This window comes from Dendronephthya gigantea, unplaced genomic scaffold (genome assembly GCF_004324835.1).
Source record: "Dendronephthya gigantea isolate DGI-Jeju-01 unplaced genomic scaffold, DenGig_1.0 000000F, whole genome shotgun sequence".
NCBI classification, from domain to species: Eukaryota; Metazoa; Cnidaria; class Anthozoa; order Malacalcyonacea; family Nephtheidae; genus Dendronephthya; species Dendronephthya gigantea.
Window position 1 is genome coordinate 4,618,837 of NW_021163010.1, and position 23,019 is coordinate 4,641,855.

Below are 23,019 nucleotides of genomic sequence, written 5' to 3' on the forward strand. Positions count from 1 at the left end.
ACTCATCACGGCCAAGTAGGCGCACTCAGCTTGTCTGTGGTTCTGGTTATCGACAGCGATTTACCTATAATGGAAAAACGAACAAATTAACAGTGCCACGTGGCTTTGGGAGGGATTTGCAGTGATAATACGAAAAAATAGTGCCTAATCAGTGATGTTTTGGCTTTTACTGTAATATTTCTAGATAAAACAAAAACATTTTCGGCTTTAGTCGATTTGTGATGGCAAAATGTATCTGTGGATGAATTGCTATTTAATGGATGGCGACCAGAGATCGTTCATAGATACGGGGCCGTTCACAAAATAGGTGTACTCCGAAGGTAGGGGGTGTTTGACTGTTTGAGTTGAGAGAGTGACACTGGAACCTGGTGACGACTCGAAGTGAGAATCGGTTAATGACAAAATTGAACAATAGTTCTTATGTGCAAATAAAAAAACTCTTACCATGAAAAAGACCCATGAAAAATGTTTGTGGCAACATTTTTAAGTCAATCACATTGTGTTAGTTTGAACATAGATAATCCAGAAGACAAATGTCTTTTGGTTTCTCTATGGTTTGTTAGTTTGTCGTTCACTTCAGGCGAACAAATTCTTCCTGTGAAAAACAAACAGAATGACTATTTGATATAAACAGATCAGATATGAGGCATCTTATATTGTGTGTGTGGGAGGCACTCTGATAATAGTCTACTATTAGACCAGTGTGGGAGGGATATTTTGTTGAGCGTCACGTAATTTTTGAGGTTGAGTATTCGTAATCGTCACTTAACGCAACATGACATGAGAGGTCGCCCCCCCTCCCCCCTTCTGCACGGTTCATGGAATGTCGTGTTTATATCGAATTAACAGATATGTTGTAATGCACGCCTTTGGAATTTCGTTGTTTATATTCATTATCCCATTCCTTATGACTTTATCCTATCAGCATTCTAAACTTCCTATTCTTTGCAATCTTTCGTTTTCGCAAGAGTGGACTGATATTCCTGTTTGCTGTTGTTTTTGCATTGTAGATTTTTAGCTTGAATCATTAGTTTGTTGGAACACCGCGTGTACATGTAGGAATACATATGGACGAAGGTCTGTGTTCAAAGTATGGGCTAGCAGACTGCGCGCATTACACAAAAATGTGAGAAATCAGAAATAACGGTTTATTTCGGCATGGTTTTTATTATTAAATATTAGGAAAAACACAATAACTGAGACAAAGCATGAACATACAAACAAGAACAAGTACTTAATCTACCTGTCGCAACAATCAAAGAAAGGATATGGGATAATTTAAAGCGGTTACCTTGTCTACGCGTGTCACGTGATGTAATCACCGAGATATAATTTCTAAGCGTATTCAAGTCGAAGGTAATTTCACGGCGGTGAAAGTTGTTGATAGGCCAGCATATCAACGGCTAGATTATTGCAAATTCCACACATATGTTGATAGAAGCATATTAAAAAACATGGTAGTAAAAATTGAGGGACATTATTATTGGCAGAACGATTAATGCATTTATGTATTGATTTAAACTGCTGGAAACTGGCTTATGTTAAGCTTGTAATTTGTTTAAAAGAAATGTAACCAATGTTCACATTGTCCGAGGCGAATTGCATCTTCACGGTGACGAGAACAACGTGAAGTCAGTCCTCCTAACATCAACAATTAATATATTATTCAGCACGACACTGGACCAGGTGTTCATACGGGCGAAATCATTTTGGTTATGTCAAAGAAGGCTGTAGGGAGATCAAATTCAGTAAGCCCAGACGCCGCGACAATGAACGACATGAATGAAAGCAAGAAACGCTCATGTTGGGAACCAGATAACCTCGGAAATATCGAATATAACGAGCAACATGAAACAGACACGAAAGGAAGCAACGAAAGCGAAGCAGAAGGATCACACAGTCGATTAGTGAAAGAACCTGATAAAAATAGATCGGAACTTAAACTTAGATCAGTAGAACTTGGGGTTTCTGGATCAGAGAAATCGAATGCTTTGCCTACTGATACCGAATTTAAATGCGAGAGCAATTCATCATCGGAACATCAATGTGAATACGATTGTTGTATCAGGCAGCCTAAGAAGCACTCGGTCTCCGATGTCATTAACAAAATATTCAAATCAAAGCGCTTCGAATCTGACAAACTAGAACGATTATACCAGCGGTATTTTTTTCGATTAAATCAGAAATTCATAAACTGGATAATATTCCTGATATTTCTTCTACTCATTGTGCTAGTTGGCCTCCATTTCGGCAAAGAAGGCAAGGAACGAACAGACCCGTATTGGCTAAAAGGCGTATTTCTGCCGCTTATATTAGTTTTATACGTTGCAATTTTAGTCGTCATAAACCGTTCTAACTCAACACAAAAGAATTTAAGACTTTCAACGTATGCTATGGTTCTCCTATCTTGTTGTTTTGTGACTGTCGATTTTTTACTTCGGCCAGTCACTTCTGCAGCAGATGGTGTATGGCTTGGTGTATTCTTTATTTATTTGACCTATACATTACTCCCTGTAAGAATGAGACTGGCAGTCTTTGGGGGATGTGGAATTGCTACAGTTCATTTGGTGTGCTGTGCGAGAGATTTGGTTCATGATAATAATTTGCATCGTTTGGTAAGTTTCATAACAATAATCATAACATGAGGCTACTAATATTTCAGGATAGATAAATTAGACAACAGTTTAGGAAGAAGATTGCTGTTACTCAAACTACATTTTATCATAATGACGATTTATGCTTAATTATACTATAGCGAATAATAACGACCTTGCTGTTGCAATATTAAAACACATATGCATTTTTACAACAGGCGCGAAGCTACCTCACGTTTGCTTATGTGATATGTGCTTATATTACACTATCTCCGTCTTGCTGACAGTGTTTTCATTAGGCAATTTTAATAAGCTACACACCGGGTTGTTTACATGGAAACGAAGCGTTTAATTTTCAACTTATAAGAATCCTTTGTATTTCATCGGCCGGTATATATGAGAAAATATTAACAAATTTTTATGCTTCGTGAATTTTTTGAGTATGTATTTGAAATATTGTCATTGTTGAGAATTCATTAATATATTTTCATATGCAAGTAGATGTTCGTCATCTGGTATTAAGATTATCCATAAGTCAATATCGTCTCTACGGCTTGTAACGCCAGACCACATTTTTATATATTATTTTAAGCTGTATATGCTAAATTTATATTTGCATTTCGTCTCACTACCTGATCTAAGAGCACTTGATATTCATGTAAGATACCTAAAACCAAATGCATTCTCAAGAGGGCCATTAAATATAACAACAGGAATAAAAGTCGTCACTTGAAATTCATCTGCCAGTCTTCCGAATCTGCAAGTCATATTAGTCAAACCTTAATTAACTATAGTATCTTTCGCAGTAATTGCATGCTTTTAATAACAATATATTCATTTTTTCTTTTGCTATAATAGTTTTGTGTACTATAAATGACCAGAAAACAAGTCTACATTTCACTAAACTTGGATTTAGTGTAACACTTCACAATTTTCAGACAGCCAGTAAACTAATTTGGTCGGTTGTTATGCTAATTAAAATTTTCCTTTAGCCAACACAAAATTAAAAAAATTGAAAACATGTTGGAAATCATTTGGATCCAGTATTCTGATTGAGCCAAATGTAAACATTGCATGTTATTTAATTATCAATGGCAGACATTGTCTTATGAACATAGCCTAAATTAATTTTGTTCTCATTTTTGTGGTTCCAGTTTTCACATTTTTTGACAAATAATTTCCTGTGGTTGATTATGTAATTTCAATGTATCCACTTAATTTTTTTAGATTTAAATTGGTCATAAACCTAGACTTTTGCACAGGAATAATATGGATACTAAATTTCCAGTAATTTTGTATTGTTATACAAATGTCTATTTATCAAAACAAATTGCCTGTATCCCACATTGTTTACAAAGAGAACTCAGTACTTGACATTTATCCAATAGAGTTTCTACACAAGTGTCATTAAAACTGTGAAAATAATTAATTTAAAACCATGTAATGAGGGATGTGCATTGAGGGTTTGGTTTTTTAAAACTGTCAGATCTATACTCAATCTTTCAAAACTTATCAATTTTGTCTTGAATCCATCTTTCAAGGCAAAATATTCCCATGTGAAATCATAATTAATTAGATGCTTTTAGACATCTTATTTGGTGTAATGTTTGAAATGAATTTCAGGTCATTTCCTTTCCTAGGAAGGTCATTTCCTTACTATAATCCAGAGATTGCAGTAAGCACTGATTAGGTTTACAACATATGACACAACTCCAGGGCTTCATCTTAATCTTTATTGTATCATGCAAACTTTGCAATTCCTGAATGAAGAAGAATTTCTAATGTATCTGAACAGTGCTGAGCTTCATCTTCAGTTGCATGATTCAATCCTTGATAAAATGGGTGAACATCATGTAAAAAATGTATATTGAATGTGCCTCTTTTATAGAAGTGAATTAGCATCAGGCATTACAAAAAAGCAGGACCATGCATGGAGTGGGAACCCCTGTCCCCCATGTACCTGTGGCCATGGATAATATTCTGCACCAAGGATTTACTCTAGGATTTACTCTAATATTTTTATATGGTGAATAAATATTTCATTTTGCAATAACAGACCTAAAACCACTTGATATTTTGGGTAGAATATGTCCAGCTAAATGCATTTTTTACATAACTAAATTTTAGTAAAGTCAGAAGGATGTTAAACAGCAGTCTACAGGCCTACCACTACTAGGTTAGGCGAATTTAACTTGTTGAAAATGTATTTTTATTATAGACTCTTTGGTGAAATCTTTAACTCTTTATATCAATTGTCCTTCCCTCGCTAGTAACTTTTAATTTTTTATACAATGCAACCGTTAAAGAACTATGATAATTCTTTGCTCCAGATGCTGACCTACTTCGACTACGGATACTCATTTTTTTAACCCTGGCAAAAATGCTTGAAAAGTGGCAAATTTGTAGATTTTGACCCAATAATAAATAAAGAGAAAATTTAATGCAATTCAAATTGCACCAAAACACGGGCAATTTGAGAGCGATTGAAAAACCCAGTACCCGGCGGATAGCCTATCCGGTCTTCTAACAACCCGCCGAGGCCATGTAGTCTAATCCCGTCTACTCTTTAAACAAATAAGGCACTGTTTGGACACGTTTATGTTCCTCTATGAAGCACGCGGTCAACTCAATACAACATTTCAAAAAATATCAAGTCTCCTTTAACAAGTCTCCTTTTGCAAGGTTTATTTTTCATGACCTGTCAGTGGCAACCGTTTCTTGTTCAGGCTAATCTTCTTGCTGAAAGGCCAGCGTCAATAGATTTTGAACGAAGTCACCTTGAGCTTGGCAAGGATCATGTCAATTTTTTCTCTCTAATACACATGAGCAAGTTAAACCTGGGCTAAGGGTAACTTGTCAATTTAAGAATATCTGCTTGTCTGTGAAGGTCCCGAAAGTGACGCGTGGACTCGATAACGATAGACCGTTATCGCAATACTCCCCAATAGATAGATATCCCGTGTCCGCAACCAATTTTCACAAAAATTCTAATGTTTAACTGATCCTCGAAGTTGGCTCTCATTATTAATACCCCTAATCCTCCATTACTAATACCCCCTTAAGTGTTTAATATATTGCACTCTTTAGAGTTCAAATGCACACTGCAATTACCTGAAATCATGCATGGTCACGTCCCCCCCGCAGTCGCGGTAATCTTTGAAAACATGAATGTACGCTCCGGCGAGGTTTGTCCGGCGGTAAATACTGGGCGTTGATAATTTTCGCGCGAAAAACCGCATGTGTAGAGTGCAGCTGCATTTGACGTATTTCTTTTTTATTGTTGTCTGACGTTGATATGGCGGTTTATGATGATGTTGGATATTATAAAAATTGAGAATGAACATAGCGAGTTGAACGAAACATTCCACCTTTCACCGAATGAAAAACTTCTATCCATTGCACGAATGAAAACATTCATACACCAATATAAATAAAATGTTATTGAATTATTTATTGAGTAAACAATGTATTTAAATAAATATATATAGAACCCTTATATATCCATTGTCAGTAAAAATTTCTCTATTAGTATTCCTATATAATTATGCTACATGTTATCTTTCTTTTTCATGAAAAGCTCTTGGCGAATTTTTTCATCTTTGCTTGTGCAAATGGCGCTGGAATTTTCACTCATTATTCCACGGAGCTGTCACGTCGCAAGGCCTTCTTAGAAACGAGAAAATGCATCGAAAACCGTTTGAAAAGCCAGAAAGCCAACCAGAATCAGGTATGATCATATGACTGTCATGTCGACGAAAAAGGCAATGGAAATGAGACGATGGCCGGGAGAGATGATCTGACGCCATTGCATCAATTAATGTGTTATAGGACGGATTTTTTGCGTGCATGGCAACGAAATGCTTTCCCCTTTCTGTAACGGTAAAATATGCATGTTAAATGTGTTCATTTTTACCTGTCCCAGGAACGTTTGCTGCTGTCCGTCCTGCCACGTCATGTTGCCACGGAGATGAAAGCTGATATCAAGTCAGGGAATCACAGAGGAAGCCAGTTTCATAAAATATACATCCAGAAGCACAATAATGTCAGGTACTTTCTATATTATTATGACCAGGTTTGGGGTTTCATCATTTCTTTCATCTCACCGGTCAAGCATATCTATAACTGAAATATATTCAACCAGCTATTATATATTTTTATGAATTTTTTTTAAAAAAAGGTTGCTACAATGATTTTATTTCTTTGTGTATAACAACATTTTTCTACTTCAGTATTTTGTTTGGAGATATCGAAGGTTTTACTCAGCTGTCATCTCAGTGCACAGCACAAGAACTGATCCAAACATTGAATGAACTTTACGCAAGATTTGATCAACTTGCTTTGGTATGCGGAAAAACCTTTTTCATGATAATGACCAATTGACCCTGATCCTAGTCCATGCAGGGTCATATGTATATCAGTATATGTTCGCCTTTGTTAAATTTTTATTGCCGGATGTCACTTTAGGAAAATCATTGTATGAGGATCAAGATCCTTGGTGATTGTTATTATTGCGTATCAGGTTTACCAGAACCACGAGTTAATCACGCCCACTGCTGTATCGAAATGGGCTTGGATATGATTGATGCTATAATGTAAGTACGGTATTGTGATTCATATCGTTGAGCTTGAAGGACAATTGTGGTTGCTTTCCACTTACGCGTTTTTCATACGCACCTATATACATGCACGCACGGAGTTTTTCATATGCACGTACAAGGCACTATAAATAAGATTGAAGTATGTGGGTGTACGTGCGTATGAAAAACGCGTAAGTAGAAGGCAGTGCTTATTTTGACAAGTGAAATATAAAGCAATGACGCGCATTAGTTATTACAACGACCCAGAGAAATTTCCAGAGACCTCTGGTCAGAGTCCCTTTCTCTCCATGCATAGTGTACATTTTAAACCTCTCTTGCTGTGCAGTTGATCACATGTTTTTTTACTCATATTTATCAAGTATTAACCATATCCAAGGCTAAACAAGGTTTCAGATAAACATGTTTGCTGGTAAACGTACTAGCTCACGTATGATGAGCTCACATGCACGAGTTTGACACTCAATGTTGGGTGTGTGTATGATTGCATGACAGGTGATTGCATTTAACCAGGGGGGTGACTTCTTTTCAGTGTCGTTCGGGAGGCGAAGCAAGTAAACTTAAACATGCGAGTGGGTATTCACACTGGTAAAGTTCATTCTGGGGTTCTTGGGTCTGTCAAGTGGCAATACGATGTTTGGTCAAATGATGTCACTGTTGCTAATCACATGGAGTGTGGTGGACTTCCAGGGTAAATGACTAATTGATTCTCTCTTTTGAGACATTCCTTTACCTGATAATAATCTCAATCATCCATGTAGTTTGAAGAGTGAATTGACTTTGTAATACTCCAGAGAGACCTTTGCAAAAGCCAGAGAGACCTTTTGTTTAGGTGACTCCACAACAGTTTTTCATGAATTGTTTCGTTGAAAAACATTTGGAAAACGTTTGAAAAAGTTTTCGTCAAACGACAATTAAAGGGTAGTCAGTCATCAAAAAGGATGCACAGTAGTCTTGTGACAGTTAGTCATCGCAAAGTATAAAAAAGCTAATTTATGACAGTCCAGCTGGGTTTAAAATTTTAAGACCAGCTTTTAGAACAATACTGTGCGTCTTTTGATTTTGATGTCGTATTTTAAATGATTGTTCTACAGGCGTGTTCACATTACCCAAGATGTTTTGGATGTCATAAATGGTGATTATGAAGTTGAAGAAGGTCATGGCGGTGAGAGGGATGTGTACTTGAAAGAACATGATTTGAAAACTTATCTCATCAGTGCTAAGCATTCCAAGGATAGGGTAAGTTAAGCATATATATGTAGTTATCCCATGTCAAAGGTGATTCCATGTCAAATTACACTGGCGTCGAGTCCCGGTAAATGCATATGCATGCAATCCAAATTACTGCAGTAGTTGCATGATATCGAGAATGGACCTGAAATGGGGTGTCTCGATGCCACTAAGTCACACACCGCACACCACCCGTTTCTCTTAGGGGGCTTTCGTGTAATGGTCAGACGGGTCAGACCGGAATTCCGTTTCTGAAGTAAGCGAATTCAAAATATGACCGGTTTGATCTGGCATTTTGGCTGCTTAAAGGAGGGCGCCCTTAATGGCATGCTCTCGAATGGCACGCTCACAAAATGGCATGCTCTCAAACAGTGAAAACATTCCTACTAATAACAATATATTATATTGCCCGCCTCTTTTTGACTCTATTGTTTTGTATATGCACTCAAGTAAGTGCATGTATATTGATGCAGGTTTTACGTTGCGTTGTTCTAAGCCGAAGTGTTTTTTATTGTCTGACTGTCATGGATCGGATTGTTGGAAAGCGCGCTGTACCCCCGACATCGACGATAATTTATGATAAAATTTAATCTTAGGACTTTTTAAGAAATCAGCAACGCAAGCAAACCCCAAACCAAGGAATGTTTAAAAAGGTACGAATTTGCCTCATTCATGCCTAATTCTCTATGATTATTATGACAGAAGTTGCCAAAATCAAATAATTTATTTATTTAATTAATGAAAAATAAATCTTGTGGTGTGACTTACCATATATATATATATATATATATATGACAGATATTATATTAAATATATATATATATATTTATTTAATAAAACATAAATCTTGTGTGTGATTTACCTTGTATATACCACGGTTAGTGGTTAATACGAGTCGACGAAGCACTGTGAATCTACATTTTTTTTTAAGGATGAAATTCAAGCTAATCAAGATCAGAAGGCCGAAGCGAGGTTAGCAATTTAACGAGATATTTTATAGGTTGCATTCTTTCTCATATAAAAAAATCACTTTCACAGTGCCAGTGGATTTCCCGATGCATATATTCAAATGCATCAATCGTGTATTTTGCAGCATATTACAAGCATGCAGTTCATGTTGTATTTGATGTTTGTATAATTGATTTTGAAACATTGTACATAAACGAATTGCAAGTAACATGGTTTTAGTGAAAATTATTTCTAATTCCAGACTTGGTATCAATCAAAGCAGCCCCGAAGATGAAGTTAACGATTTTCTCAGCACTTCAATTGATGCTCGCAGCGTTGACAGGTATACCGTAATATTATATCGAAGATCCACCGCCCAACCACGAAAACTTCGCCTTGCACAATGTCGCATTGTTTTCCGTTTTTGATAACAGTATTTGGAGAACCGCAGCTACATGCACAGGCTGCGCTTTTAGCGTATGCGATTGAGTGAATTATGTGCACAGTTGTATAAACTTGGCGAATTAAAGTAAGGTTACTGATGTATTCTGTTAAGTTTACTAATAGCATACACTAGTGACGACGCTTTTAGCCTTCTCGCAGACTGAATTAGGGGGCCGAAATCAATTCAGTCTGCGAGCAGGCTACCACGCTTTAGACATTAATAAATCCCACGTTTCAAAAAGGTTGTAACAAAAGACTAGGGTAAATTATAGCTCAGTGTTAGCATCAGAACTACTGTTTTTGTTCCCCTTATTTTGGTGTTTTAGTTCCCACTGTTTTAGTTACACACACCTAGCAAGCAAAACCTCAAACTTTGATAGATGACAAGGGCCGATTTCAATACAAAAATTAGGGGAAATGGAAAAATAATTGGGGCAGATGGAGTGGTTGGCTTCCCGTGCTAACTTTAGAAGATAGGTTGATGAAGTCCGGCCATTATACTTTACCTTTAATGTGTTTACTGTTCTATTCATTGATAAAACTGAGGCTTAAAGTTGGTTGCAGTAACTCGATTGTTTTTTGCTTTTCCCTTTCGGGTGCATGACTCTAAGGGGGGGGGAATGAAAATATTCCCAGAAGAGGTGCAAAACATTTTTCCACACCTCCTCTTAAAATCCGGGCATCATAACTGAGACTTTGACAGTGTAAACGTCAACGAAAATTTATATACGTATCATGTTAGCCAGGTTAAGAGCCTACTTTAAAACCTCCAATCTTTTACCTGCTAGAAAAGATTGAAAGCAATGAATAAATGGCACTTAGAAAGATTAAAACTTCGCAACCGACCTTAAGTTGTTTTAAATGCATGAATGTACTTAAATACAAAGGCTTGCATATTTAGGTGGAGGCGGGAAAATATCCGAGCTGGTTTTTTGACGTTTAGAACAAAAGAGCACGAAGAACAAGTAAGTGATCAGGAATGTCTCCTCATTGCATGGGAATTGATTCAGTGTGTTTACAGACTGAGGTGGTTAATAAAACTCGGAACGATTCTTGACCAAGATGATAGACAGGTTTAAAATCACTGAGACTGGGAGAGTTCATAACCCCTATTCATTTCTGACCACCACATGCATGTTGGGCACAGATATAAAATAAACATCTTTCTTTTTTTATCTGTTTAGTATTCAAACGAAAAGGATGGAATGTTTAGATCCAACATCATGTTTACCGTGTTCATATTGTTTTGTCTTCTTATTGTCCAACTTCTTGTTCTGCCGAGGTAAGAGATTCATCATTTATCATACCCAATGTTTTTAGCAAAGATAATTGGTCAAGAAATATCCCTCAAAACGTTAATTAAATAACGAAAATTCTTCTTCACTTCACCGTGACGCTTGTCATATAATAATCGGGCTTAATGTTCTTAAGCTGAGAAATCCAATATAAAAAATGCTCAATTATAGAAAACTCGCGAAAAGGATAATTAACATTTTAACTTAATCATCATGTAATTCATCTCGTCGTAATGGCCGCTAAGCCTAAATGTTCTACTTAGCCAACCAGAGGAATCAATTTTACCGGAAGGGATGCTTGCCTTATAATTATCAAATGTATTGCCTGTTTTCACCTGCCGTAATAACTCAATATAGATAAGTTCGACAACTGTTAATTTCAACCGTCAAACTTTTCCTTTGATGTGACGAAACAGCAGAAACAATAAATTTAACAAAGCGCACCAGCTCACGTATCCGGCTGCATGGCAAGTGTTAATTTGACCTATGAGTATAAAATTGTGTTCAGTTCAAGGCGTAGATTTAGTCTGGTATTTGAATAGCTCAGTGGTTTGGGTGTTACTATGGATAACATAGTAACATGCCACGTCTTTGGCAGAACGTCTTGGTTTGTTGCAAGCTTTTCGTCAAGTAAATATGAAGTGAACCGCATTTTAGTCGCTATCATAACCGGATTATTAATATTTCCAACCGTTTTACTGAACCTGATAGCAATGCTAACAATTCTGAAATCAACTGTACTGAAGAAAAAGATTTGTTATTTTCTTATACTCATTCAATCTGTCGTTGATTTGGGAGTTGGTTGTATAGGAACACCGTTATCGTTGTTCCACCTGATCATTCCGTTCCTGGATTATATGAATTGCTATGCGATCTTCACAACCATGCCGTTGTCTTTTTTACCTACTGGATTTTCGATAATAACATTATTCGTTATGTCGATTGAGCGATACATCGGCGTGCTGCATCCGTATTCCTATACGACCTTACTGACAAAGAAAAGGGTTTTGTGCGTGATTCAATGTGGCTTTATGCTAGTTCTATCTGTAGTTGTGGTGAGTTTTTGGTTCAATATAATCGGAATCTTTGTGTCGGTCACTGTTCCAGCACTAATCATTTTAACATCGTTTGTGTTCACGAAAATCTACTTGGAGATGAAAAGGCTTCTGCGTTCCGAAGTTAGGCCTTGTGTAAACGGAAGCGTCGAGCATATATCAAAGATGAAATTATTTCTTCGTGAAGTGAAACATGCAAAATCTTGCTTTCTTGTTGTTGTTGTTTTTTTGATCACCTTGGCACCATCTTCGTTTTATCCGATATTCCTTTTGTGGTATGGTCCGAGTTTAGAGAGCGATGCTTATTTCTCTTGGATTATAGTGTTCGCCACATTGAACTCTTGCCTAAATTCTGTTATATTTTTCTGGAACTCATCCGTGTTGAGAAAGGAAGCTGTAAATGTTTTAAAAGCGTTCCACTGTTGTTCATCACATACCAGTTATTAGAAATCAAGTATTTTAGTGATAACATAGGGCGTATAACTTGATCCTACTCATCACAGATATCTTATAGTTATGAAAGAACAAACAATATGCAAGATGTCGACTATCGTGTACAGACGTTTCTCATAATTAAACATAATTCGCATAGAAAAATTGTATGTAGTTTCTGTGACTGTGTTCAAGCTGGGATAGGATAATAGAAGCCTCGTTTTTTAGGTTTCAGAAAGATGGTTATATAGATACTGTGAATTGTGATAATAATTAACACTTATTTACTGCGAACGTGGGAACATTATGTGTTGTGGACCCGAGAACTGTCGATATTCGCCGAGTGAAATGTCGATGGTCGATGGTTTTCTGAGTTCTCGGTAAATACGTTTTTTATTATATATCACTTGCCAAAGAAAAACCAAACTACAAGGTAAACAACAAAGTGATTATTCATAAAAGACATAATTTCAAATGGATAAACAGTCTAAAGGTCGCACGTCCAGGTGCGCCGCACGTAATTAAAGTTGTTATTTCCCATGGGATAAAACCACTGATAAAAACACTGAAAAACGTTATCTCGCTCTGCAGAGGGTCGCGCTGGCGACATCAAAATTTTGTCACTCTCGCGTGATTCGCTCTCGACCAATAAAATGCTACGAACACCAAACTTTTACAAGTGGTATATAATAATATTACTTGTTGCATGGTCATGCACTATAGTGTCTAGTGAGCAGCTAAAGGGCAGCGAAATAGTTTAAAGTATGGAGTAGTAAAAGTGTAAATAATTCTGTATTACCATACTTTCATCTTGCTTCATTTTTGAAATATATTCAATTTCCCACTACATTTTGGATTGTCGTGATGCATTTTTCGTCACAAGCAGGGCCATGCAGGCCACTCTTTGATACGGCTAACTTCCTATTTCACTTAAGACAACCCAAAACAACGATATTTACTTTACCGAAGATGTGAAGTGTGATAGACTTTCAGTTTTAAATGCTGTCCTTCACTTCACTTTCGATGTGTTATTTAAAAATGTCACCTTCAGTAATAAAAAAGGTGATTGTTCATTTTCACTTTTCACATACACATTTCCTTAAAATTTCAGGAATACCGGGACAGCTGTCGTGTATAGTTGTGCTTTTGTAGTCATGGGAGTTATATTACTCATTGCAATGGCGGAACGATCCCAGGTATATTAGTATGTATATTGGAAAACTGTCTCTATATTTATGTAAAGTATGCCGGTTGCATTTCGTTATTTTGTATCAATGATATAAGGCCCATATGTTTATACGTCGTATTTTTTGTCGCGTCAAATGCGCAATTCAAACAATAGGAAATGAGGTGTGTCATCTGAATTTTATTTTTAACGCGGCTAAAATGCGACGTATAAACTATATTTTGTAAATCTGACCATTTAGTTCACATAGTCGAAAAGCAAAATGCTGGCCAGATATTGATAATTTGACATTATGATTATTAGGCGCTGCGATGCTTTCATACCATTTCTCTTTTGATTGCTGACTCAAGAAGAGCAAGTCAACTGATAGCAACCATAGTTATTGTAATTTTGTTATTGGCTGTTGTTGGGAATTTGGTAAATTGAGAAATTGTTTTCCATTACATAGCGTTAAAAAAGTCAAAGACGATTTCCACCTTCCATAGGCCCCTGCATGGTAACCATATATGGTTAGTTATCCAAATTGTGGATGAAACAGTACTTAAAATTTTTAATTCCTGGAATGAAAAGGGCTAACAGTTTAGCTGGTTTTGACACAGTCGTATTAATAAGGATTCACAAAAGTTTATTTATGATTTTTTCAGGCCCAGTGCGATTCCTCGTACACCAGCAGTATTAACTGCGATGGAAATTTTACCGACAACGTGACAAAACTTACGTTTGAGGATTGTGACTTTCCCCAAGTATGTGTTCGCAAAATATTTTGTTGCCTAAAAGTTTGTCTATTATGCAAAAGGTTCATTGTGTTGTATCAGAATCAGTTTCAAACTTTTGTTTACTGTTTTTCTATTTAGTACTTTACTTATTCCGTGATCTTAATCATGCTTGGAGTGGCAATCTTCATGCATATGGGAACACTTCATAAACTATTTCTTCTGCTCGTCACTGGTATCATCTATATCTCACTGATGTTGAGCAAGTATTCAGCTTTGATGGTGAAATATGACCAGGCGACATTTTCCTGCGAGTAAGAATATTTTTATTACAATGTGTGCACACAAACGTCACCCTCCACCCCCCCCCCCTTCCAAACCCCCATGGGATTTGACTCTACCTGCAGATTGAAGATTGGGTGATTCTCAACGACGGTTATTATACTTTTTAAATCTCAGTGTTATATTGTTACAGGGATCATTTGAGTTTGAAATCTATCACAGTATTGGTAATACTACTTTTTATCATCACTCTCTTCTTACATGGTTATCTGGTAAGACAGCTTTCAACTCGACCCTTGGTTGTAAAGATTATGTATTTTTGTTCCTTTTCATAAAGAACTAATAAAAGTACACCCTTTTTACAATTAATTCCCGAATGTGCTTTTGGTTTTTGATCCACGCTATTAATGATAAAAAATGCAAGGCGTTTGCGTCTTTTGACCCCAGGCCAAATGAGGCCATTGGTGAAAAGGGTTCTTGTTTTTATCAATTTGATTTTTTCATCTTGATTTAAAAGAGACAAATTTCCTTTCACCACAGAACGAGGAGATTTCAAGACTAGACTTTCTATGGAAGTTCCAGGTACACAATTTTTTTAGATAATTTAATGTTTTACGAATTATATAATCCGATTTTGGTGAAGATTATTAACACTATTATAAACTATGTGATATTTTGTATTTCAGGCGACACAAGAGAAGAAAGAAATGGAACAATTAAGAGATTACAACAAAAAACTATTGCACAACATTTTACCATCTCATGTGGCCGGTCATTTTCTCGCAACAGAAAAGAAAAACGAGGTATGAATCTATATTTCAACCAGTGGCGACCTACTACGGGTAAATTCTCCCCAATGTTTAATGATTTTTTTGTTCATTTGTATCTGCATTTTAAAGATTTAAGATAAATATGTAATAAGGTGAATCTTTGTATCATTTTTTTAGGAACTGTATTTTCAGTCTTGTGACAAAGTGGCAGTTATGTTTTCACACATTGTAAATTTTTCCGATTTTTACAATGAACTTGCTGCAAATGGGGAGGGCCGAGAGTGCTTAAGATTTTTGAATGAAATCATCGTGGATTTTGATGAGGTAGGATTAATCTGGGATTATTTTTCACATAATGTAATTATGATTGCTTTTACATGCACATACAGCAATCTGTATAGGAGCGGTTTTGCTGTTGCCAGACGTTAATGTTTGTTCTTGATATAGTCGGTGCTACGTTTGTTTCAAATATAATGTTACGTGCGTCCGATTACGGACGAGAAAGATGGTAGGAATTGTTAATTATCATTCATGAATGACACGTCTCATTTTGTTTAGCTTCTTGCGGAGGAGAGGTTTGAATGTATTGAAAAGATCAAAAGTATCGGTGAAACATACATGGCCGCTTCTGGAATTAAACCTGATACACAGGTATATTCATTTAGTGGTGCCCCACGTTATGGAAAGTAATGTTATACGTGTTGTACTGTACTGTACTATATAATATCACGCAGCAGGGAACGTTTTCCACGAAATATCTATAAATGAGTATAAACATGCGACACGCTATCTAAACGAACTATGTGCGTTAAGAAAGTGCACGGGAATGGGGAAATTATTAATTATTATGTGGTAAAAAGAGTTCACATGCAAGAGCCGTAATATAATTTCTTGCATTTAAAATCCTTTATTAAACTTTCAGGAAGAACTTGCCTCTTTGAAACATGTTGCAGCAATGGCTGACTTTATCATTGGAATGAAACAGAAACTTCACGAGATTAATGTTCAGTCGTTTAATTCGTTGATTATGAAAGTTGGTGAGTTCATTACCATACAATAAACTGTCATTTTAAATCCATTTAAACGCGCATTAGAGGATCATATTTTGTGGCAGGATACGCATTTAAATCTCATTTCGATTTGTCAAGGTTTGAATTTTGGTTCAGTGGTCGCGGGAGTAATTGGAGCTAAGAAACCTCAATACGATATCTGGGGTGATACTGTGAATGTCGCGAGTCGTATGTACAGTACTGGAAAACCTGGACAAATACAGGTACGCGGACAATGTGCATGTGCATGCAGTGAGTTTAATCTATTTGCACACACTGCACAAGCGGTGAAGAAAACGTAACTCCCGTTCATATGGTTATGCTGCATGTTGTCTGGCCTATTCGGCAGTACGTTATAAAATTTGAATTGAGTGAAGTAACGTTTCGCAAATCGTTTCTCTTATTTCAGGTTACAGAAAGCGTTTACAATATCTTATCAACGCGTGGCTACACGTTCGAGTGTCGCGGCAAGGTGTCGGTGAAGGGCAAAGGAACCATGATTACTTATTGGTTAACTGGCAAGGAAGGTGAAAAATTATAGAATGCCGAAAGGCAGAAGAGAACTAGGAAAGATGTATTTCTTGAATAGAAGATTTCGTAGAACCAAATTTGTGATATCCTAACAACCGTAACGTGTTTCCATCAGAATTTCTTTAGGACATTACGAGAGATTTTGCAAGGTATTTACGCCAGACGTATATAGTTAGCCGCAAACGCAAAACTTTCAAAGCAGGTGTTGGATTTGAAGCTGTGAAAGTTGATGCATTACTTTCAAACATAAATTAATTACATGCTCGCGTATGCGAATTATATGCACGCATCGCCAGGAAATAGGCAAAACCTACTTTCAGATGCGTCTTGAAGTTAAACGTCTTAAAAGTTAACGTCGGCTAAAGATCTCATAATATAGTGAAGAATATCCTTTAACAGTAACCGAGGGAAATTAAACTAGAACTACTCTCCTTCAATTATCTTGTAATTACTGCATGTTCGGCTTCTACGTTTTCAGTTAGACTATAAGAAATCCTGAGTTAAATTGGTTTGACACAAAGCCATTTTTGGTTCACTATAGTCAGACCAAACCGAATATAGTCAGGGGCTTGTTCAAAGGCCGATTAGCGCTATAGCCCTAAATTTCGACCTGCCCTTTTGGTTTATGTATTTATGAATGGCTACTCAAGACTTTGAAGACTGAAATCTTTATCAAACGAGGGAAGATTTATGAAACAACCTCTCCAACTTGTTAGACAAGCTGTTGGAAAGTTTTATTTGTAGATTTGCATCAACCCTGTTGAGCTAACCGGCTTTAGAACAACTGGCCCAAAGTGATTTTTTTTTCAAAGTCTGCATGTCTATGTTGGCACCCGGATGCCTTGTTAAACCGTATCTTCCGCTGTGCAGGACTACACACCACTGTCAGGTGTGGATGTTACTGCGTGTAACTGGCGATGAATATAGATATGGTTTACTAAGAAATAATTTAAAAACGAATATATACCATAGATTTATAATATGTTCTTTCAGAACGCTATTTTTTGAGCTAAGTTATTGGTGCGAATTACTTAAAACCTGTATTATAATTGCATGTGTGCTTCCCAAACTTGATAAAGCCAGTTTTTCACTTAGCCATGCAAAGTTCCACACTACGCCATAGTGAAACCCACCTGTCGGCGAAATAATTCTATAGAACGAGGTTTATATTTAAAAGTATAGAGTTATTGAGTAAATTTAATTTATTAAAAGTGAAAAATTGGCTTGACCGTGTATATTTCGAACAATGGGGAAATTCATCATTGTTCATGAAGATTAGTGTAAATATATAGGGATATATTTATATTCATTTTAAATTATTAGTTTTAATACTTGTATATTAAAACTTTCTATAGTTTGCGCAATAATTTGTAATTTTAACTTATGAACAGAGTGTATAAAAATATTAAGCAAGACGGTCGAAAATACAGTACTCAGTAGAAATAAAGTGTATATTAGACATGTTTAAATTGTAATGAATTCTGGTCAATATAACATTAGTAATATCTATAGGTTAATGATTCTATAAGTTATCTGTCAAGCGATTCTCAGCACGTTTCTTTTCACTCTCTTGTGTGGTAATTAGCTACTGGCATTTTTCTTTTTAGCACGCACTATTTTCGGCACTATACATCAAGTCCTTTCACCTCGAATCACCACCATTCCTCGCTATATTCATGGTACTCAAATTTCAGTTTGAGTCAGTTTTTCTTATTTTTGCTATGTTTCTCGAAAATAAAGAAATCCACAGCTAATAGGATACAAGCGGCTATAAACGGCAATGCAGCCAAGGAAAAAAGCAGAAAACCAACGTACCATATTCCCAAGACAATACACCAAACATATCTGGAAGGCTTGCGAATATTCATCTCAAGACAACAGACTACAGTTGGGATTAACATGATAACAATAATACGGAAAGGATCCGATGGAAGAAACCACGATGTTCGCAGTACTTTGAGCCAAACCAGAAAAGATGGCATTGTTTGTAACGAAATAAGCAGCAATAAGACTAAAACCAGCTTGCTTGAATTCAACGTGCTCGCTAGTAAGTTCTCCATGCCACCTGTTGGAATAAGAGCCCTAGATTTGACAGTCGTTTTGAAACAATGAACAAAACTAACTACCATTAGAAAGTACATCGCAATAGAGCTGCATAAACATACGAAGCAGAACAGTACTAAACCAAAGCAGGCATATAACGCTAACTTAATAGGAGTACTAGTCCGAGTGTATAGTTGGAAAATTTTTGATAAGCATAATGTAAATAACCATGCCGAAAATGACAAGATAATTTCGAGGAGAAGGTAAGTAGTAAGAAATATTGCGAAGGCCGCCAGAATTACAAAACAAGAGGGTAATAACCAATCATACAACACAGGACCATCAATCACACACCCCTGACAGATAGTTCCAGACCAACCAAGGCTTCTTATTAAAGACTTCATGAACAATTCATTGAAGAGTGAAATGATGAGAGGAATGAATAAAGAAAACGAATCAGAGGTAATGGTCGACAAAACTGACAGGATAGCGCCATCTCTTGACACTTGCCTGAGTTGAATAATAAAAATAATCATTATCCAGGAATAGATCCACTGTATAATAAGTGGCGCATACATGACAAGAATTCTGCCGAATGTTTGAAAGAATTGATACTCCACGGTGACTTCAAGAGAACATTCATCTGTTTTCCAAATGTGAAGCTGAGAAGATTTCAAAATTGTTGTCGTTTGCGGTACCTGAATTTTAAGAAGAATACTGAATTCCGTAGTTTCTTCTGGTCTGGCGTAAACATCTTCGATGGACCAAGGCGAATGAATTCGTCCCGCCAGTAAACCGTCGCCGTTACCTTTGCAGCTGATTTTCTTCACAGTTATTAGGTAGACATCAAAACAGTTTCTAATCATTGGCAGAGATATGTTCAGAAACAAATACGTCGGCGACCAAAATCTCTGCACGCCTGAGAATACTCCAAACTCATTAAACAGTTTGTTAGTATGAGACCGCGGTAGGAACTGCGCAGCTAAGTTTGCCTTATCTTGGGAAGACGTCACTCTTATGGATGATATATTCATGAGGTTCGGAAGATGGAAAAATCCTGGTTTAGCGCTCGACGCTTTTGGTAATGCTTGAAAGGAGATCATTTCTCCTGCAGAACATCTTTCAACTTCTTCATTTTGACAACTGGTCATAGAAATATCTCCCGGAGAGTTCGACAATGCAATGAATTGTCCATCATTGCTACTTGTCTCAATTGGAATCAGAAATGTTCCAGGTAAAGGTATATGTTCAAAACTGTTCCACAGCCCTGTCGCATTGTAGGTTGTTTTTAGGGAAGTCTGGAGTTCGCTTTGCGGCAAGATTTCTTCATTTTTATCAAAAATTCCAAAATATTTTCGCAAAACCCGTACTTGCTTTTTCCTATCTGTAGCGATCCTAGAGTGTTTTTCGTCAATTAACGCGAACAATGCCCGATTTATAACCAAAATAAGTTGTTTACACCAGCACAGAGCCTGATGGTCAATAGTGATCCACACATTAGGTATGGACGTTGTGACTGCACTGTATTGTAAATTCATATGCACATTATGAGGAGATAAACAATGTCTCGCCGGAACCAAAATGTCCCTAGCACCACCTGCTAGTGATATCACGCTCATGTTTGCAAATTTAGGATTATTTTTCCATAGTTTATTCACAGTAGTATAAAACAAACCTAGGTGCTTATCAAATGGTATGACAGGGGTAGTCTGTGGTGTTCCCAGAGTAATGATAATAGATACAAATTTTGAATTGAAATTTTCTAATGTGAATAAAGCTCGTGCGATCATTCCTCCCATGGAATGGCCAATCAAAATCACAGATTCAGGACCGGATTTATTTCCTTTGTATTCTCTAATAATATGTCTCAGACAACTGTGGACGAAATTCACCTGATCCATTAACACACCCCCAAACAATCCACTAAAATCTTCGTCAAAATCAACCGTGAAATAATTAAAATGATGTGCAAGGCGTTCAGCTTTACGCAAGGCAATTGATGCGAGCGATCTCACTTGCCGGTAGCTTCCAGCATTGCCAGGGATAAATAAGACTGGTATTCCTTTTGGTTCGAAAACCCTTTTTTGTTCCTGCGCGTATGAACCTTCGCCATATAAGTAAAGACCATATCTTGGATACTTTTCTGAAATCTGTTTCTTAAGTTTGACCCTTATATATTCAGGATATTCAAACATGTAGGTCATTTCACAGCCATTTTCCTCTTGATCGAAGAACGCTTTCCTCGCAGAAATGAATAGGACAACAATGGTAGTAACACACAGTCCAATTACACAAACGGATACACGACCCTGGTTCACCATGAGGGTAAAACCTGTAGTAATCCAAAGAAAGGCTCAGGCACCAGCGACCTACAGTAAAAAAAATTAGCTGGTAGAGTAGCATATGGTGGAGTAGAAGTGAAAGTACACAAGCGTTGTATGAATAACAGATCGTCACTTTTTTTCAGTTGGAATTGTACTATACATAATGATCATACAATACACTTTATAACAATTGCCATCAGGAAAGGCCTGTTTTGCAGAAACGCCATATAAGTAACAAAGAACGACCAACGTATTCATGTCATTGTTGTTTTATGCCTATTGTAGACGGAAAACCCCGGACAAAGTTGCCGTCTTTACTTCGCTGAAATATCCACAGCAGTTTTGAAGGGAATACGAGGCAGAGAGCTAGTTCCTCCAGTGCTGATATTTCAGAGAAACATGTCATTGTTCTGATATATAACCATCTTTCTGTTCAATTGATCTGACAGCTATAAACTGGCAGGACTGACTTAAGAGAGAACCTTAGACAGAGGGAAAGCAGAGGCAGGTTTGGCTCATGGTTCAGATGCCCAGTTTATGAGAGCACTTTCAAGATTTGATATATAGAACCAGAGAGACCATTGTACAGTTTACATCATTGTGAAATCCCTAGCTACTCTTGTAAATCCCTTTATATTACAGAACTACAATTTAAATCTATAATCACATGGACGCTAAGACCAGAGTTCAAATTAGAACAGTCATGGTGACTAATGAGTTACGTTAAATTGTAATTGATCATAATAAATTTCTTAGCAGATAACTGATAACAGAATAACTGCCTTCCCTCTAAAACATTTCCAATCATTGTAACCATTATTGGTAAAGTCATTGACAAGTGACTACTGGTAGCTTTGAGCTCTTATTGGAGAATAGACATATATACATACAGCAAAGTAGTTACAACCATTCACAGTTGACAGGTAATTGTTAACCTAACATTAATTAATTCATGCATAAGTATGTAATTTGCATAGTTCACACAAAAATGTTACTATAATCAACAATTATGTTGACCAAACTCAGAACCTGAACTTCTGATAAAAATATTAATTTGTACAATCCTTATTTGTGATGTTTATGGGAACAGCCACGCCCATATGGCATATTATGGATAAAATGCACTTCTACAGTAATAGATTTTCAGTAATAGATTACAACCAACGACTGTACTGGCAAATATCCATAAAAAGTCACTTCTGGCACACATTTTATAGTACAATAAAGTACGGCATTAAATGTTATAAAATAGTGTGTACAAAAAGTGTGTAAGCAGTGGGTGTGTGTGTCAAATTGCATTACCTTAATGGTGATATTACAGTTATAGATAAAATGATAAATACACAAAAAATAAAATTAATTATAAACTAATACCTTGCTTAAGACTAGATTATATTTGTGCCTTTTGACTATATACATTAGAAATATTGTATGAATTTTCAATACTCAGCCATGCTATACAGTTTCAGTAATACTGCCCGACTGAGGTTAGTTCGATATGACGTCATTTTGTATGTCGGGCACTGGG

General features: G+C 36.6%; 3 protein-coding genes across 3 annotated transcripts; 2 read left to right on the forward strand and 1 right to left on the reverse strand.

The window, feature by feature from the left end:
* The first annotated feature begins 1,349 nt into the window (after positions 1-1,349).
* Positions 1,350-18,511, forward strand: LOC114520988 (adenylate cyclase type 5-like). The gene is made up of 24 exons (XM_028541370.1): positions 1,350-2,615; positions 6,172-6,321; positions 6,517-6,641; positions 6,824-6,935; positions 7,059-7,186; positions 7,722-7,880; positions 8,284-8,428; positions 9,016-9,072; positions 9,351-9,391; positions 9,630-9,710; positions 10,713-10,776; positions 10,996-11,093; positions 13,705-13,789; positions 14,083-14,196; positions 14,424-14,522; positions 14,634-14,806; positions 14,968-15,046; positions 15,315-15,356; positions 15,461-15,577; positions 15,722-15,868; positions 16,103-16,195; positions 16,467-16,581; positions 16,693-16,817; positions 17,003-18,511. Exons 1-24 carry the CDS (start codon positions 1,716-1,718, stop codon positions 17,132-17,134), a joined length of 3,381 nt encoding a protein of 1,126 aa, XP_028397171.1. The 5' UTR covers positions 1,350-1,715; the 3' UTR covers positions 17,135-18,511.
* On the forward strand, positions 11,648-13,696 carry LOC114521018 (alpha-1A adrenergic receptor-like). The gene has a single exon (XM_028541411.1). It carries the CDS (start codon positions 11,670-11,672, stop codon positions 12,606-12,608), a length of 939 nt encoding a protein of 312 aa, XP_028397212.1. The 5' UTR covers positions 11,648-11,669; the 3' UTR covers positions 12,609-13,696.
* LOC114520996 (GPI inositol-deacylase-like) lies at positions 18,511-22,964 on the reverse strand. Its single transcript, XM_028541383.1, has 2 exons — positions 22,866-22,964; positions 18,511-21,536 (listed from the first exon to the last, which is right to left on the reverse strand). The coding sequence occupies exon 2, from the start codon at positions 21,486-21,488 to the stop codon at positions 18,825-18,827; it is 2,664 nt and encodes an 887-aa protein (XP_028397184.1). The 5' UTR covers positions 21,489-21,536; positions 22,866-22,964; the 3' UTR covers positions 18,511-18,824.
* Positions 22,965-23,019: the final 55 nt, after the last annotated feature.